This window comes from Plectropomus leopardus, chromosome 3 (assembly GCF_008729295.1).
Source record: "Plectropomus leopardus isolate mb chromosome 3, YSFRI_Pleo_2.0, whole genome shotgun sequence".
Taxonomy (NCBI): Eukaryota; Metazoa; Chordata; class Actinopteri; order Perciformes; family Serranidae; genus Plectropomus; species Plectropomus leopardus.
Genome location: NC_056465.1, coordinates 10,618,162 through 10,631,157, shown reverse-complemented (window position 1 = coordinate 10,631,157; position 12,996 = coordinate 10,618,162). Strand labels below are relative to the sequence as shown.

Genomic DNA, 12,996 nt, shown 5'->3' with positions numbered 1-12,996 from the left:
AGAGAAAATGAAACATAGTTTAATACAGTTTTTGTACTTAGATGCTTGGATACACATGCAGTTATGATGTACATGATGTAAACATGCACTCAGTGATATTGACACATCTTTCTTACTGTGCCACCTCCTGGTCACAAGCCTGAATAACAATATGACCACATTTTAAACTGGGTTGAAGCAGAATTTTTCTTTACACAAAGATATGTAGTGATTTTGGGAATTATTTAGAGTATTTAGAGTGACCTTTAACTTTAAGGGGCATAAAACCCAGTACCTCTCCATAGATGGCGCCTATGGTCCTAATCCAAATTTAACTTGGTTTATACAGGTAGTAGTCCATTCTGATAGATACCTGAATGACCTACTCCACATTTAACTACATTCATACAGAAGTAGTCTATTCTGATAGATATTTGTACCTGACAGAATGGCCTACTCCATATTCATACGGAAGTAGTTTATTCTGATAGATATTTGGAGCTGACAGAATGACCTACTCTACATTGAACTACATTTATACATGTTGTAGACTATTCTGATAGATACCGGTATCTGACAAAATGACCTAATTCACATTTATACAGGTAGTAGTTCATTCTGATAGATGTTCTATTCTTAACTGAGCTGTCTGATTGTCACGCACCTATAGGTGTAGCATTTTTCATTTCATCATACATTGTATACCAACAATAAGGCTTTCTTTTCTATTTCTATTCTATTCTATTCATGTCCATTCATCACATCACAGAAGTCTAAGTCTATGTCACTTCAGTCTAAGTGGACGTTTGTGCCGAATTCCAGGAAACTCCCTTAAGGCCCTCTTGAGATATTACATTTACTAGACTGGGACAAGACAAGGTCAGAGTGACCTTTGACCACCAATATCTAATCAGTCCATCGTTGAGTCCAAGTGGACATTTGTGCCAAATCTGGACAAATTTTCTCAATGTGCTCTTGAGATATTGCATTCACAAGAATGGGACTACCAGACAATCAAAAAACATAATGCCTCTGTTTATCTATCTATTGCCAGTGCAGAGACATAGAAACTGTAATCCTATATCAGGACATTATAAACACTGCCATCTATCACTAAATATACATATGTACAATCACTTCATAAATGCTTTGTTACACCCTTAATATTTGAGTAAATAATTATAAAGACATTTGAGACAGTCATTATTGACAAATTGACATATTTTATGATTTCTTACAGACTTCAGCTGTTGTTCATATAAATATTTTACTTATTGGTTCATTTATAAACAGTGCTGACTCAGTTTATCAAACATTTTAAAAGAAAATGGAACTCTGCTAATTCACCTTAGTCGATAGCGACGATAAAGTTAAAGGACTTAAAAAAGAGTACAGTGTCTCCTCCTCTGGCATCCACACCAGTATGTAATCATCCAGCTTAGCTTATTAGCCTGCAGCTTCATCTACAACAGGCTATTTACAACAATAGACCCCTATATTGATCCATGATTAATTGTTGCCAACACTGCCACATACTCGTACTGTCTCTCTGGTGAGAAAGTAATTCCTGTGTTCATGATGTTCAGTCAGTTTAATTACAACATGAACTTGGGTCATTTGCTTCTGCACAAGCTTTGAGTCGTGTGTGGACATCTTAACATTTTAATGCCCCTTATACACCTTTCATTTTGGGCTTTCTCATATCAAAGTTGGGGAATCGCAGGAGAAAATCTCTGGCCGTCAATCAAAACTGCTGCTCCTACACCTCACTGTGAGACACGTCTGCTGACAGCTGATTTACAGGTCCAGAGACCAAAGACAGGCTGTTTCAAATTCTGAAAGTGTCAGAAATGTCAGACCAAAGTTTCACAAAGTGGCTGCTGCAATGAGCAATGCCTACAGACCAAACAATCAGAATATGGTATGAATTGATGCAGATACAGTGGTTAATCATGACATGGTGCACATACTATGTACAGTACCCATGGATACCATTTGTTAATTTAGTTAGCTACAGTGTTCTTAGCACCAGTTCTGGATCAGTACAAAATTCCCATGTTATGACTAAAACTTGTCATTTTGCTGCATGGATCACTTGAGTTAATTACTATTTACATTGTTCACCAGACATACATGGTGACATACTGATCATCTGCTGTGCCAAAACAGTCTTACAAGGATTGAGCCAAGATGTTTTAGATCCATCTGAGTATGGCATGCAATGAACCCGCAAGCACTGACACTCATTCATCTGTGCTTTTGTCAGCTTGAAAGTGGTAAGGCTGCGTTGTAGTTTTTTAAATAAAGAGGGCTGTTTCAACAAATGTCCAAAATGCAAGCTGTGTAATTTCCTCTCCCTTTTGTTTTGACATGCGTTGCTAATCAAAACCAACATAAAGTAATTGAAAATGAGATCGGATTTTAATCACATTTCATACCCGAACAACCTAGTTGTAATTATAAACCACTAAGAACTTGCATTTAGCTGTTTAAGAAATGCACCGAGACAGACAGAGAGTTAGAGAGACGGAGAAAGAAAGAGAGGGAGAGAGAATCATCAAATCCATTTCATTACATGGCAGCAAGAGACAAAGAGTTAGAAACACAATGACAGAGAGTGAGGGGGAAAGAGACAGACAGAAAGAGACAGAGAGGACTTCTGTCTCAGCAGTAATAGCGGAGCTGGGTCTGGAGCAGAGGCACTGCAATGCAGCAGCAACAACACAATCCACAGCTCTCCTCTTTATCCAGACATATTGTGTATAGTACATATTTAGTACCTACACTACCTATTGACACACACACGCACGCACGCACGCACACATGCACAGACACACACACACACACACACACACACACACACACACACACACACACGCCGCCATTTGTACCACCTTCACTGCATACTTATTGCTGCCACTTTACTACAACACCCACATAGCTTCAACCTGCCACTGACTGACCCACTCACCTACCTCACAGCTGCCTGACTGATACAGGATTTTTCCAACACAGGCCTCTGACAAACTACCATTTTTGGATTGAAGCTTCAGACAGTCCTGACAAGGTTCATCTGCCAACCAGCATTTTATTGTCAGATAGATTAGAGGTCTTTTTTTTTTTTTAAGATTTTGTCAATTTGATCCAACAGAGCACTGAGATCACAGAGCACTGACTTGTTATTGAAAGCTATTACAATAACTCACAGAAAGAGATGACGTGAAATGTTACTTTTAGAGGTAAATAAGACAGTGAAAGAGCAGCGTACACAGTCCAGAGTGGATGCATTAAATCATATTTAGTCATTCTAATTTAGAACTCATATTTAACTGATGTTAAAATGTAGTACAATAATCATAATTTGAGCACTACAAAGCAAATATTAACCCTTTTCTGTATGTTAGGAGGGGCAGAGGATTTAAGAGGTGGATATATACAGACCTCAGCATATAGAAGCATCCTCTGTAACTTATTGCACGGCGAAATCCAACTATGAGTAAGTGATTAGTTTTCTTAACATATTCTAGAGGCTTTTATCTGGGTTTTATAGGATCAACTGAATTCCTTCTACCTTAAGCTCGACAATGTCAAATGAAGCTTACTAACCTGGGCTTGGTAGAGTCCACCTGGGTCTCGAGGGGTGACTCCAACGAAGGAGGTGCGATTGGCGGGGGGCGTCCCAGGGGCCGAGTATGCTGAGGGTGTTACAACATCAGTCTTATAATGTCCTCATAATTCCATGTCACTTGTACAGTTGCATGAGGCAGACACTTTTAAAAAAATCTGTCCAAATCACAATGGAGCTACAACAGAGAACAGCATCAAAGCGAGTCACTAATATATCCTGATACAACTCAGAGCCAACTCTGCTGTCTGTGTGATCACTGCTGGGAAACAAGGTCACATCTTTTCACTTAGTTGTTGTTTGTTTAGATTTCTTCCAAGAAAAACCAACAGAGGCAACAAATCTGATGTTAGTCAGTCTACTTTCACTGGACAGAATACTACCCATCTTTCTATTGCAGGTAGGAAGACAAACTCCACCCAGCTGATATGTTAACGTCTGTCCTGAGAAGTATTCCTGATTGTGAAACTGGCAAAATTTCCCACAGCTGTTATTATAAACTAAGGTGTCCGCGTTAACATGTTAACTGCGATGTGATAGAGGTCCGTACATAATGCGTTTTTTTTTGTTGTTTTTTTTTTTTTAAATTACGTTAGTCCCCAGCCCACATTCCTGTCTGAAACTAATAGACTTAAGCAATCCAGTGGTACCAACCATGTCATGCTGGCTTCTCAGGAGGGGGCTGAATATGTTAGGCAAAAATTTGGCGATGGAAAAAACGATATGGCCAATTTACAGGAGTCCCTTGACCTCTGACCTCCAGAAATGAGCCCATGAGTCCCCCTTTAGTCTCCCTTTTCCCAGAGATGGGCTCCCCAGCCACCTCAGGGAGGTGGAATTTTGGGAAAATTCCCTCCTTGTATATTTTACAAAATGATGCCTTTCGTGTTTGGGTTATGCTCTAAAACTTGATAAATTTTAAGCAGAAACCTGTATCTGTTAAGATATCAATTTATTTTTATTATTGTTCAAGGAATTTGTGAGTAATGTAAGGCTATTTCATGATGATACAAAATGTCCCCGCCGACCCCGTTCTCCCCGAGTTTTAAAACCAGTCAGCCTCCACCTCTACGTCCTCCACTCTGAGCTGCTGCTGCTCTCTCTCTCTAAATGCAAGGTGAGACAAGTTCTTTGTGGTTTGTCATGTAAACTAGGTTGTTGGGAATATTTTAATGTAATTGCAACCTGCTCAGGTTCTACTGATTTATTTAAAGCCATACAAAACATTTTATTGCATCTCTTTTTTAATTTACTATAAGTTGACTTCTTCTCCATTAATGTCAGTGGTCCTTAAGATGATAATATCATAACACTATGAGTAATAGACTTTATTTCTCATGTACAGTTTAACTGCATTTGAATTAAATGTTGATCACTTGTTTATCACTTTATTTTAAAACCACTGTACAACTGTAGTTCATATCTGTGTAACTGAGAAGCACTTTATCATACTGTGGCAACATGTCACCCAGTGCATTAGTATAGCTCTTCAATGCTTTTAATACTTTGTGGACAAGAATTGATAATTGATTTCTATTGCATAAACTATATTAAGCTGTGGATACACAGACAATACTTGATAGGAGGATAATTTGTGATTTTGAACATCTACAACTACTACTACTACTACTACTACTACATCTACTACTAATACGACTTCTACTCCTACTACTACCACTACCACTAATAATAATAATAATAAAAGAAAAGATCAAATAAATGATAAATGAGTTATAAAGACAATGCACAGCTATGAAGTTGTGTAACATTGCATATTAATGTAACTATGTCAACAGTTTCATAAAACATCCACTCCTGCGCTTGAGTTGCTGTTGATGTTGCCTTTTTTCATTTTTGAAAAATGAAAACTGTGATATCTTTCTTCGCAATTTTCATCCCAACAATTTCTGTATTTGTAAGTACAAATACAGGCATATAAATACAGGTACATGTTCTGTGTCAAGCCACACATCAACACTGTCAGTGGAAGTTAGTTATGACCACTTACTGGGTGATGTGGGGGAGTTTGCTCCCCCATCAGAGGAGGTGGTAGTGGCCTTTGACTCTGCAGACAGCGTCGGCCGAGGCAGGGACGAGGGGGGAGGAGCCAGGGAGGGTGCTGGTCCAGGGGGTGCCAACATCTGAGAGGAGATGTAGTGACTGGGCACTTTAATCTGGTTGCTGCCATTCAGCTGGAAAAAATAGAAAGATAGACAACCAAATACACTCATAATTAATATGTGTTGCAACACTGTTTTACTTTGCACTATACAGTTGATCATTGTAGCCCTAGTTTGTGAATATCATTTTTTTTTACATGAATTTACACTTTGAAGGTAAAAAACTTTTAGAAGCAGTTTTCCATCAAGTTTGCAACTCTGAGGTATGAAAACCATTATCATGTGTAGGCAGGAACTCACTGTGAGTGACACATGCATGCACTGTGCAATATGTAAGAAAAAAGTAGTTGCCACTGACTCACATTTAACAGTAAGTAATTGCTTATAGAGTTATATTCATAGAACAGTATGGCACTAATTTGTCAAAAACTTCAGTCTTCAGGTTCTCCACAAGGGAGAGCTGTTTAGTCTTTGACTAGTGCTATAAAGACAAATCTGTCACACCTGGCTGCTCATTAAGAGCTTTCATAAAATGCATTGATACATGACAGCACATTCAAGTAACTTAGGAATGGTCGAATGGTAATAATAGGACTATAAATTGTTTAAGTGAACAAAATTATCATGGAGATTACCAACAACAAAAAAAGACAGAAAAAAAACACTGATAGAGAAATGCATATGTAGGCAAATTTCACTGTCATGGATATAAAATGTAAGAATCTAAAATGCATGCAGCTGTAACTTAAAAGTTAAAACTACAAACATTGCAAAGTACCAACCACAGAGCTCTCAGGGCCAACCGTGGTCTCTGGCAAGCTGTTTTATCTCCATGGTAACATATATATTAGCAAGAGGGTCAAAGTTCAGGGTCCAGTATTAAGAGGAAGTAGTATGTCCCTCTTGTGTGTATACTTAGCGCAACAGTACATACTATGAAGGGGCCACCGTACTACCTACGACAAGTAAAAAAGAAAAAGTATGTGAATCAGAACGCACCCCTAAAAACCAAAAAACCCTGATGTTGCCTCAACAGTCTAAACAAATATTAACCGCTGCTAATATAATAATTATACCATCTACACAAAGGCAATAGTGTTATAGCAGTTTCTTTGTTCATTCAGGTGCTGTTTCTTCTTTTTTTGTTTCTTTGTGTGTCTGTGTGTGTATTTGTTTAGGTTTAGGTTCTAAATTAAAATATATTAAATGCAAATTATTAATGAAGCTCTATGATATTTTCTTCTTAAAGCTGACCATCAGACAGTTATACTCACTGAGCTGGGCGTTTGGTTTGCAGGGTCGCAGGCCAATGACACCAGATCTTTTAGGGGGTCCTGGGCCAGGTGAGGAGGATAGCGGATTGCTCCGTGGGGGAAGTAGGACGAGGGCGGGAAATGAATAGATGAGGAGGGGTGGGGACTCCGAGACAGACCTGGACAGAGAGAGATGAGACACAAGAGGGAGAGAAGACACAAACACAGTAAATTACATTTTGTTTTTGGTTTCACCCCTATGGGAGAAAATTATGTTCACTAAACTGACCACTGTGAACAGCTATGACTGGCCGGTGATGCTGAGTGAAGGAGCCCAGTCTTGGTGAGTCTTCCTGGGGAGAGGGACTGTCCAGCTCTGCCTTCTTCACTGGAGGAGACAGACCTAAAACACACACATGTTGACATATTTATTGGTGCAAGCAGCTAAAGTGCTTGAACCCTTTAAATCTGTTAACTTATTGGTTTAAAGAGCATCACAGCAGCTGTAAATCTATCTTTTTATCTCCAGCACAACCACTGCTGTTACTGGCCCTTAGGCAAGTTTATCACTGTGAAACTAGATGCTTCAGACTTGGAATGAAAAATTGACCTGGACTTATGCCTCAGACCAGTACCCATCTACAATATTTTTAAAAAATAGATAAGAAACACATAATAAAAAAAAGTTACAATGATGTCAAAAAATAGACAAAAAAGCTTAATAATGGAGAAAATTAAAAAAGTTGCATTATTTTAACTACACTCTACACAGTCAGCAATGTACTTCACTTTAAGTTCAGTCATGTTTTGGGACAGAGAGAGTCATGACTTATAGCACCTCATTGATTCATTTGTAATTGACTTCACTTTGTAAATACAAACTTATCATCTAAACTAAACTCTGCCTCTTAGTTTAGTTTAATTAATCAGCTGTGTTTATGCAATGTGATCTGACACAAAGACATTCCTTTTTTTAACAAATGTTAAATATCTACTGTAGATAAACTAACACTGAGCTGTTACTGACTGAGCTGATCCAGACCTGTGCATGCTGGCGTTCTCTGACCATAGAGAGGGTGGCAAACAAAGTTGGCTGATAATGACCATTTCAGTATGTAAGTACCACATTTATTTATACTCATGCTTTAGTGTGTCCAGTACAGACAGTGGATGCTATATATCTTATTTTGTTACCTCCTTCCATGTCATCAGTCCAGTTCCTGGAGCTACTGGCAGGAGAGGAAGGCGAGTGATAATACTCCCCTCCTGGGCTGTCAGCCTCTTCCTCCATTGAGCCAGACTTATGACGCTTACTCCTGCACACACATATACAGACGCTCAGACATCTAGCATCATAATTTCATGGCGCACTGTGTGAAGTGATGAAAGCAGAAATCTAGAAAATATAAAAGTGTCCTCTTGAGTAGTTTTGTTGTTCAATGGCTAAAAGTGCTTCAGTAACTACAGTACGTAAGTAGAAAGTTGGAGGGTCGTACAGTAAGGCTTTCAGTAAGTATAGCTATAGCATGGCTATAGCTATACGGCTATGGTTGTAGCTATACAATGCTACAGTTAATATGTGTAGGCACTGTGTACACTGTCACTGGGAACAATGACGTTTCAGCATTCAGCAGTACACTATCTGAGTGTGGCTGAGAGTTTGATCTGTATTTCTGATCTGGCAAGTAACAAAAATGAAATACAGACAAAATAAAACTATATTTCAGTGCCTCTCGAGATCTTCTAATGGGTCATCCTGTGACATTTTATGCACAAAAAGAAGCTGTTAATGGCATAGAAGATGACTAACTAAACAAAAGCACAACTCTTGACCCTAAAGAGTAGCTATTCACTTGATCATTACAGGCACACATCTGCTTGAACCAGAAGTTCAAGTTTAACAACCCAAATGCTTACATAACAAGAAAACAAATCAAACAAATCAATCAAAAGAAAATATCAATTAGCTACACGTTATTCTTTAATTATGTATGACTATCTCCTTCATAGTTCTAATCTAAACACTAATCCTTACCAAAAACCAAACATACAACCATGCTGTCTTTGATCAGTTGAATTGATTTCTAGTGAATCCATCCATTCATTCATTCATTCATTCATCCATCCATCCATCCATTTGTCATATTTGCTGCATACACACTTTTGAGGATTCACAATAGCATCCTCATCAGTCCCTCTGCACTCCTTAGTGACCAGCACGTAGTGGAATACAGATCATGAGGACTATAAAGGACACACCAATAATGTCCTCCACATTTGGAAAAAAGGCTGCATCTGTGGTGCCTTTAGAAAAGAACAGCCTCATGTTCTATCGTATTTGGTTTAAAAACAAAAACTGAGGGAGAGGAGTCCTTCCAATGGGACACAGAGGGAGAATTTCTTTGCCATCATGATAGGGCTCAAAGTCATATAAGAATTGCTAATGTTAGTACTGGGATAAGAGTAAGAATAATTAACAAAACTGGTTACGTACTTTCGGATGTTCTGATGATAAAGGTTAATACAAGGAAGTCAATGGAGATACATAGCCATTAGCAGTGTGTGTGTGTGTGTGTGTGTGTGTGCGTGCGTGCGTGCGTGTGTGCGTGCGTGTGTGCGCACGCGCGTGTGCCTGTGTGCCTGTGTGCTTACCCGCTGGATGAGGTGCTGGCCAATGATCGTCTGAGGCTGACTGGCTGGTTGACAGACTGGTTGAGGTCGTAGGCCAAATGACCCTGGAGCTCCCCCATAGAGAAACTAGGTCCCACTCCTGTGACTACTGGAGCTACACACACACACACACACACACACACACACACACACACACACACACACACACACACACATTCTGGTTATGATCTACATATTGAAAATTGAATATCAGTCTCTCAATAATTGTGTTTCCATCTTTTGGCCAGTTAAATGCAAAATATCACACTCAACAAGAAATGCTCATCAGGTATTCTAGCTAGGTTGAAGTGCCTGCATTTTTTTTAATCATTTGCCTTCTTTTCTCTCTTTGTGTAAAGATAATCAAATGTTTATTATCTGATAGCACTTTGCATCAATCCAACATCAGTTAATCACATTATGGAACAACAGGGAAAGGTGTGTCTGTCAGTTCAGCGCAGCAGTTGGAGAAAGGATGATGCCTCAGACTAAGAACGGCCTGATTAATCTGCTTTAAGTTTGCAGAAGCCAAGTTGCACAAGCTGTCACAAATCAAGGCCTTGACTTGCCTTTAAATTTTAAGCTGTCAAAAATGTAACGGGAACAATGGTTTATTTGCAAAATCATTTTTGTGTGGTGCAAGCCCAAATTTTTTCTCATTGTTTATTCATTTCTCTTTCATTGAGGTAGGGGTCACAGATAAGGTTATGTCGATTATTTGTTTACAAGTATATATGTAAGTCATAATCATGAATCGGAAAGTCCTGTTTCCCAAATCTAATGGAATATTGCTGTGTTAAGAATGCAGTGTTCTTAACTGCCCTAACTGCCAGCTCTACATACATACGGCGTGACATGTTCAGCGTAACTGAAACTCCTAAGTACAGATTTGGTGTTACAGTGAATGGTGGTAGGAGGTTGGGTAAAGAAAACTAATGGTAAAGTGGACTTACTTCTTGAGACCTGGACCAGCTCAGTGACACTGAAAACTCCTGATGTCACAAAACTCTCCTGGAACTCCGGACCATCTGTAGAAACAAACAAGAGTTAGACACTCAAACTGTTAGTGAGTGTGTGAGTCTAGAGCAGCAACATTAGATGATCATACACTTTTCCATAGAAATGCCACACGATTATGTTACATGGATGGTGTGTTACTTTTCTTGTCTATTCCAAGTGGCTTAAATATCCTTGGAGACTTAGTATTCATTTAATTTCTGACATCAAACCAAGTTAATGGCCTATATATGTATCAGGCACTTATTGTATTTGTTCATATTATTGAACCAACTAATAAAGAAAATTAACAGACAGTAAATAAAGAAAAGAAAATCTGGCTTATGCACATGCAAAAATGATCATCATTATGGCTCTATAATGGAAGATCCTTTGCATTACCCATGGTGGCTGTTCGACTGTCCTCCTGATCAGAACCCACCCCCGTGCGACTGGGACTGCTGCTCTGCTCTGCCTCTGGAGAGAGAGAAGAGAAATTTCATTATTAATCAATAAATCAGGACAGTTTAAACAAGTCAAATACCATTGTCACCAAGGCTTGAACCAGTGTTGATTTAGTGTTTAACAGAGTTAAACTGTGTTGACCCCCTCGGCTTTGCAGCACAGGTTGAGCAGTGAGTCAGATGGGGTTTGAAAATAGTCAATTTCAATATAATTGGTACACCACCAGGGTGGCTGACAACCAGAACAGGACAAAGTATGTCATTGGTTGCAAACAGGGGCACACAGTTGTGACCCAACTGTCACAGGTCACCAATGTTAGCCAGTTTGTCTCATATATTGTTTGCTATCATCACTGTCTCCTGAGGCATTAGGGTGTATCCTGGTGTAGAATGTGTACCAAAGAACCACAGTGTCCCAGTTTGAGTCCATCTGGTGCCATCAAGGACAGTGCTTCTACAGTACAGCTGGATAGCAACTGGTTGCTTGGTTAAGGAGTGGCAACAGCGATGTTGCAGCAGCATGCAGTGGCCGTTTTGAAGTGATAAACACTAAACTGATGAATGAAACCAACACTGGTGGCTTTGGTGTGTGAGAATCTTGTCTGACGTTGTCTTGTGTTTATATCTCAAGGTTCTGTCCTGCTAATCAAGTGTTGTACATAACTCATGCCAGTAGAGGGCAGGGCACAGTAATACATTTTGCCACTGTGAACCATTTTCATGGTGGACATTTTGACTTGTTACACAACTGTAACTACTGAAATAACATTAGTAATGGCTACTTTCAGTAATGTGTTCCAGGTTTGAGCAGGCTGGCTCACTGGTATTATAATGGGACACTTAAATGGAACACAAGCCGTGACTAGCTTCAGTTGTATCCCATTATGATGTCTTTGGTGAGAAAGCTTTTTGAGAAGATTTGAACCAGAATGTATGCCTCCACCAGTACATGATTAATGTGTTGGTAGCTGGTGTCACCAGTTTGCAAAACAAGCAGTCTAATCACCAACAACAGGGACATCCTGCATCCACATTATGTGCACACTGTCATGAGCTGAGCATCAAGTAAAGTGGTTTCAACCACTGAATAACCAAATTACAGAATAAGTAGAACAAGTGTTGCGGTTATGTGCATGACTGCTTTTTCAAACAGAGTAAATCATCAAATCCTTCGGTTCAGTCAGGTCTTATAGCTTTTGATAAGATTTCCATTCAGTCATCTGAGCTGGGGGTGTAGCTGCGTAAGATTACACCGTTGTTCTGGCAAATCTGGAGTTAAAGACATTTTCAGCACTTTGTGCAAGTGATCATTTGGAAAACTAGTACAGTATTTGTGACTGTGTAGTTCTACTTGTATAAAATCAGGAGACTCAGGCTGCACTGAGTACTACAGTTTGCAACCAGCTGAAACGTCTGCCATGTGCCAAGTGTGAACTCCCGATTAGAATTCCTTCAGCACTCGTTGTTCAAGAGGTTTTTAGCGGGTGCCGAATTAACTGTAGAGGTTTCTTTCTCTACAGTATAAACAGACCAGGTGATTTAAATTCATAACTACCATAATACCACCATGAATTTGTATGCCTCCATGCACTAGTCAAATTGCACTTAAAGTTTACATCCATGTCTGTGAAAACATGGTTGGTTCACATTCATCTCCCCCCCGCCAGCACAGATGATTTATACAATCACCATTTCAAGGTGGGCACCCAAGGTTCTTGAGTTATGGCCAAAAACGCATTTTATGAGGTCACCACCGGGTCCAAGTGGATGTGCAAAATTTGAGGAAACTATCTTAAGGCAATCTTCATATATTGCTTTTGCAAAAAAAGAGATGGATGCAAGGACACAGTGACACCTTGACCTTTATACACCTAATTCTAATCAGTTCA

General features: G+C 39.3%; 1 protein-coding gene across 2 annotated transcripts in view; it reads right to left on the bottom strand.

Moving 5' to 3' along the window:
* nfic (nuclear factor I/C) overlaps window positions 1-12,996 on the bottom strand; it is a 45,652-nt gene that overhangs the window by 11,610 nt on the left and 21,046 nt on the right. For both annotated transcript variants that reach the window (XM_042514345.1, XM_042514350.1), the window contains exons 5-12: window positions 11,046-11,120; window positions 10,601-10,675; window positions 9,630-9,762; window positions 8,172-8,293; window positions 7,267-7,380; window positions 6,999-7,156; window positions 5,613-5,796; window positions 3,586-3,674 (exon numbers count right to left, since the gene is read on the bottom strand). In XM_042514345.1, coding sequence (XP_042370279.1) covers window positions 3,586-3,674; window positions 5,613-5,796; window positions 6,999-7,156; window positions 7,267-7,380; window positions 8,172-8,293; window positions 9,630-9,762; window positions 10,601-10,675; window positions 11,046-11,120 — 950 coding nt within the window. The remainder of the gene's footprint in view (window positions 1-3,585; window positions 3,675-5,612; window positions 5,797-6,998; window positions 7,157-7,266; window positions 7,381-8,171; window positions 8,294-9,629; window positions 9,763-10,600; window positions 10,676-11,045; window positions 11,121-12,996) is intronic.